The sequence below is a fragment of the Protobothrops mucrosquamatus genome, unplaced genomic scaffold (assembly GCF_001527695.2).
Source record: "Protobothrops mucrosquamatus isolate PMUCROS unplaced genomic scaffold, P.Mucros_1.0 scaffold455, whole genome shotgun sequence".
Classification (NCBI taxonomy): Eukaryota; Metazoa; Chordata; class Lepidosauria; order Squamata; family Viperidae; genus Protobothrops; species Protobothrops mucrosquamatus.
The window spans coordinates 347,577-352,846 of record NW_015386778.1 but is presented as its reverse complement, the minus strand read 5'-3'; the positions used below and the strand labels follow the sequence as shown (position 1 = coordinate 352,846).

The window sequence follows — 5,270 nt, the reverse complement described above, 5'->3', positions numbered from 1 at the left end:
AGAAAAAGAATCCGTTTTAGAACAAGGAGTTAAATTCCATTCCAATATGCATGCAGAAACTGGAGAAGATAACAATAATTTTAATAATTCAATTCTACTTTTATAAAACTTTACTACATATTAATAACTCAGAATATTGTAAGCTATATCAACTGAAACAATCTGTAGAGTTCAAGATCTTGTAAAACAGTCTCTGAGAATCAGACATGTTTGAACAGAAGAAAAAAATGCACGCAAATATAATCTAATTCTGTCCAAGGACAGAAAATGTTTTCTAACAAGTGCAACAAATCTATGTCTAAAATAGCTTTTAAAAATATAATTCAGCAGTCTTCATTCCTTTCAGATTCATTTAATATTCCAGCAAAACTCATTCCATTATGTTATAAAACCATTCCTAAGAGCCATTCCCTGTGTATGCTAGAAAAAAACCAAGCAGATGACAGCATTTTTTTGTTTAATTTAGAACAAACTAAACTGTAAAGTCCTACAGCAGAGTCAAATTTAATCTTCCTATTATTGTCCATTATGCAAATTGCATAACTTATTCCACTCAGTTTACAATGGAAGGGTAGGACAGAAGAATACTAATCCAAACACTATTACTTAGTATAGGGAAACCTAGGAAGGAGGAAAACATACTTAGCACCAGTTTTTATTGATTGTGGTTGTAAGGGACAAAGAGAGAAAAAAACAAGAACTGGGCAATCTTTGAATTAGGGTTGAAGGGCATTTCAAACTTGAGAGATGGATGACTTGTCATACTAACCAGTGCAAAGAGGTTCCTGGATTGCTGAAATTCACAAAGATTCTAGTAACTAAAATTCCATCCAAGTACTCTGTTTTGTGCCAAATATTTCTTAGAAACTAACAAGTGGTATAAACAACGAATAAAGTCATATCAGAATCACTGATTCTTGTTTTGCTTGAATATAAATTTGTTCTGCAAAAAATGTGCTCTGTCAAAATATAGAGAACCATTCTTGCCTTACACCTCCTTCGAAATGTTATAACTAAGTTGATTCAGAACACTGAAGAAGAAAGAGCTAATACCTAATCACAAACAACACATTGATACAAGATACTGAGGCAAACTAAGAGAACAAGGTTATCTCATGTGCAGGTAGTCCTCGAGATATGACCTTAATAGAGTCTGCCTGTTACGGATGCAAGTGATGATGACTGTGAAGTGAGATGGCCTCATTTTAATAACCCTCAACCACTGCTTTCCCTGATGCAACTGTTAAACATGCGGGTCATTAAGCGGAGAATAGGGTACCTTAGTGGTGTGGGAGGCCCTGGGAGGCCTAGTGCAGGCCCAGACCCACCTGCCCCAGGCCCTCTAAAATATTCCCCCACCCTCAGAGATACCCTGTACTCGGCTTCCAGCTGCTTGGGTCTCCACAGGCCTTCACTCTCAGTCCCTGCAGGACCCTGCAGGGCTTAGGTCTGATTCTCACCCCACCAGGCCCCACACCTTCCTCCTCACTTATCTTTTGAAGATTTCCAGACATCATGTTAAGGAAAGTCAGACCACACATCCCTGGGCCACATGGCTGCCTCCCATAAGCAGCTATCATTTTCAGCATGCCCGCAATTTCTTGAAGGTGTGCAAAAATGGTGGCTGCTTCTACAAGGCCAATACATAGTCCAGGGACAAACCACTCTGTTTTACTACCTTAATGCGGTCTGCACAGCACTGCAGAAGTTTTCCTTTTGAAAAACTCCAGTCTTCATGGGAAAAGGAAGCTTTCTACAGCTGGAGATCTTCAAAAGGTAAGTGTGTGATGGGTGATGGGCAGGTCTAAGGCCTGTGGGGTCCCGGTGGGGCGGGATAGGGGGAACTGGCGAGGAAGAGAGGTGGGGAGAACTGCAGCATCCCTATGGTCAGTTGTAAGGGCAAATAAGCATGGGGCGCTGCCACGATCTAACTTCAAACTAGGATTCTAAGTAGCTTTTAGAAGGTCTGTGATAACTTCAAACAGCCATTAAGTGACAGTGATATCTTGAGGACTACCTGTATAGAAAGAATCAATGATAAGTCTGGGCTGAGTAAGGAGAAGAAGAGATCTTGTATCTTAAGTTTTTAAGAAAGGGAAATGCCTACAGAAAGGGGAGGAAGAAGAAGAAGACTGGGCTGGACCAGCCTATTGGTTCCTATTTTTTTCCAGCACTCACTTTCCATGTTTCTGAGACGTCAATGAAATACAAAGAAACTATGTAGCATATAATGACAATTTAACATTAACTCACAGCTTGAATATATCAGAAATATCTGATCTTCGTTCCCCTTTTCTCTTCCCTCCCCATTTCCTTGAACTAGGCTATTTAACTTTCTAATCATTTACCAAACTTCTGATGTTTAATTCTAAAATCACTCACCAAAGTTTAAATGTTGAATTTTGTAACAATTGACTCAAATTCAAATAGAAGAAACAATATCTGACCTTTTATGGCTATCCACTAAGCTTTAAGTAATGAAACAGTAAAATCCAAACCTTGTCCAATTCTTAAGCCTCATGCACACAGCTTATTTAAAGAATATAAAGGGCACAACATTGAACGTTATTGCATGGCTGTGCCTGAAAAGGTAGGGAATGCATCACTGAAAAGAAATATCACTCTGGATAGCGAGATGGGCAGCATGTAAATTAGAGAGAAAGAGAGAAGAATATCTTAGAAGCCAAATTGGTAGGGGTAATAATGATCATCTAAGGTCACATTTGGTAGAGATATCTATGCAAACAGAAGATATGAGGGGCCAAACCAGTAAGGTATTGTTGTGATATTGGGGGCCAGACTTGGTAGAAATTTTCATGAAAGGTGAGGCTGATTTAAGGGCTCAATTAAATATTGTGGGAGAGACATTCCAAGGCAGTGGGTGAACTGGCAAAGTCTCAATGTAGACCCACAACGAGTTCTATGAGTAGAAAGTTTGCATGTTAGAGTGTGTGTGTGTTTGTGTGTGCACGCGCTTAGTCCAAAGAGTGACCATAACATGAGAATCCAAACAATCGATCATTTGCAAGTTTAGAACATCTTGTTTTTCTCTGAAGTTATTTTACAACAGATGGAAATCTAGAGCAGCTTACAGCTGCTCAATGAAAAAATGAAGTTGTCACATGCAAGCCGTTAGTCAAATATAATTTGTTGATCCTAATACTCTGTTGATAAACTAATGAGGAAAACAAAATGTCTCCTGTTCAACATTAAGAAAGAACATAGTTTCCAACTATAGCCAACTATCTGGAAATGATTACCAGTGGCTTTATTAGATGTTATGCTTTATTGATTATCCACAGTTATATTTGTTCTATTACATAAAATAAATGTCAAGAATCTAAATCAGCAGCAGGCAGTTCATTTGAATTAAAAGATACTGACCTATCATCTTTGTTTATCTGGTCCCCAAATCCAACTGTATTTACAATTGTTAGCTTCAATCGGACATTGCTTTCCTGAAGCTCATAAGTCTGAGCTTTAAGCCTCACATTTGGCTGAAAGTGTGTTGACACATGATCATCAAAAGAGGTATTGAACAAGGTATCAATCAAAGTTGATTTTCCAATTCCTGTCTCTCCTAAAATTAAAGAGAGATTTAAAAAGTACAGTTATATCATCTTCATAAATGTCACTGAAACACAAAAAGAAAAACTTTACTTCTACCATTTAAAAGTAATACAAGTGAGTTTTGTTATAGCTTCATTATGGATACAATTAAAAATGCCTTTCCTTCTGTAATTTTTATAGTAACATCTGAACAATATGCAAAAACATTTCTCAAAAAGACATCAGGTGCCCATTAGCTTCACTCTGGAACTTGCAAGAACTATTCCTTCTCATCAAGTCTTTATTTCCTTCTGTCTTCCCCTGTCACTTCCATATCCCTGATTTCATTTCAGTTTTTCTCTTTTGCTCTATGGGAACCATATCGAAGAAACTGAAACCAAAGTGCTGAGTTTTCAGAAGATGATCTAACATGCTATCATTTTAAAACATTACATGTCATTCAACTGTCTTCACACACTGTCTTCATAAGTTACATGGCTTTCTATTCTCTGTTACTCTCACATCAATCCTCTAAAATACAATAAACTGAGACACAATAACTGAATCAAACAATATTCATAATGACTGATATGGGCTAAAATATCCATTTTTAATCATTCATATGTACAGGTAGTTCTCGACTTATGATGATAATTGAGACAAGAATTTTCACTGTACGTCATTGTCATCATAAGTCAGGTTGGACCAATTTTAATGGCAGTTGTTAAGCAAATTCAGCTTCCCCAGTGGGCATGTTTTGTCAGAAATTGGCAAACAAAAGATGCAAACCATGGTTATGTGACTGCAGATTGCTGCAACCGGTTGTAAATAAGTTGTCAAGTGCACAAATTGCAATTGTGTGACCATGGCAGTGATACATCGGTCATTAGTGCAAATGCAAGTGCAAGTACAAGTCACTTTTTCCAAGTCGTAACTTTGAACCATTGTTAAACAGTTGACAGTTAAATAAGTTGAGGACTATCTGTATTACTAAACTCCACTGCTTAATTCATAATAGCATACTTTTTATCAAAATTAGGCTTAAAGCCTATTCTGCTTTAGATGAGGTTCTGAATTTAAAAAGGAACAATAATATTTATTAAAGGTTGTATTTGCAAATTATTCACTAAGTTCTTTTAATCCTGATAAGTATTTCCTGAAAATAGTTAGGAAAATGTTTAGAAATGCTCTCTAGAAAAAATGGAATAGCATTTTCATTAAATACAAAGGCTGTAAAAGCTATTTTTTACTATCAAAATAAACCAATGTGGAATTACTGCTAACCATAAAGAAGCACTAAGCTATCAATAGATTTTATAATGTTTGTGAAGCTTAAAGAATGAAAACAGTTAAGGAATATAAAGTACTTAAGAAATTAAATATGTTTAATTAAGCAAATTAAGAAATTTACTGTAAAAAGAGCCTTCTCTGTTGGAGCCCCCACCCTCTGGAACGAACTACCCCCAGAGATCCGGGTGATTCCGGATCTCCCCTCCTTCCGCCGCGCCCTCAAGACATGGCTATTTCAGCTGGCGGGACTGGCCTAAGGGGTATTTTAAATTTGGTTTTTAAATAACTTTTAAAAAAAGGAAGAAAAGGCCCATATTAATATTTCTTTTTAACTACATTTTAAATTTTGTATATTGTATTGATTGTTTTGTTTTAAACTGGCTGTAAGCCGCCCTGAGTCCACCAGGAGAAGGGCGGGGTATAAATGTAAT

General features: G+C 36.9%; 1 protein-coding gene across 1 annotated transcript in view; it reads right to left on the bottom strand.

The window, feature by feature from the left end:
* Positions 1 to 5,270, bottom strand: part of LOC107287921 (septin-10) — a gene marked incomplete in the record, with an annotated part of 50,475 nt that overhangs the window by 23,458 nt on the left and 21,747 nt on the right. Inside the window, 1 exon segment of the mRNA XM_015816481.2 lies at positions 3,429 to 3,580. Within this exon segment, the coding sequence (XP_015671967.2) occupies positions 3,429 to 3,580 (152 nt within the window).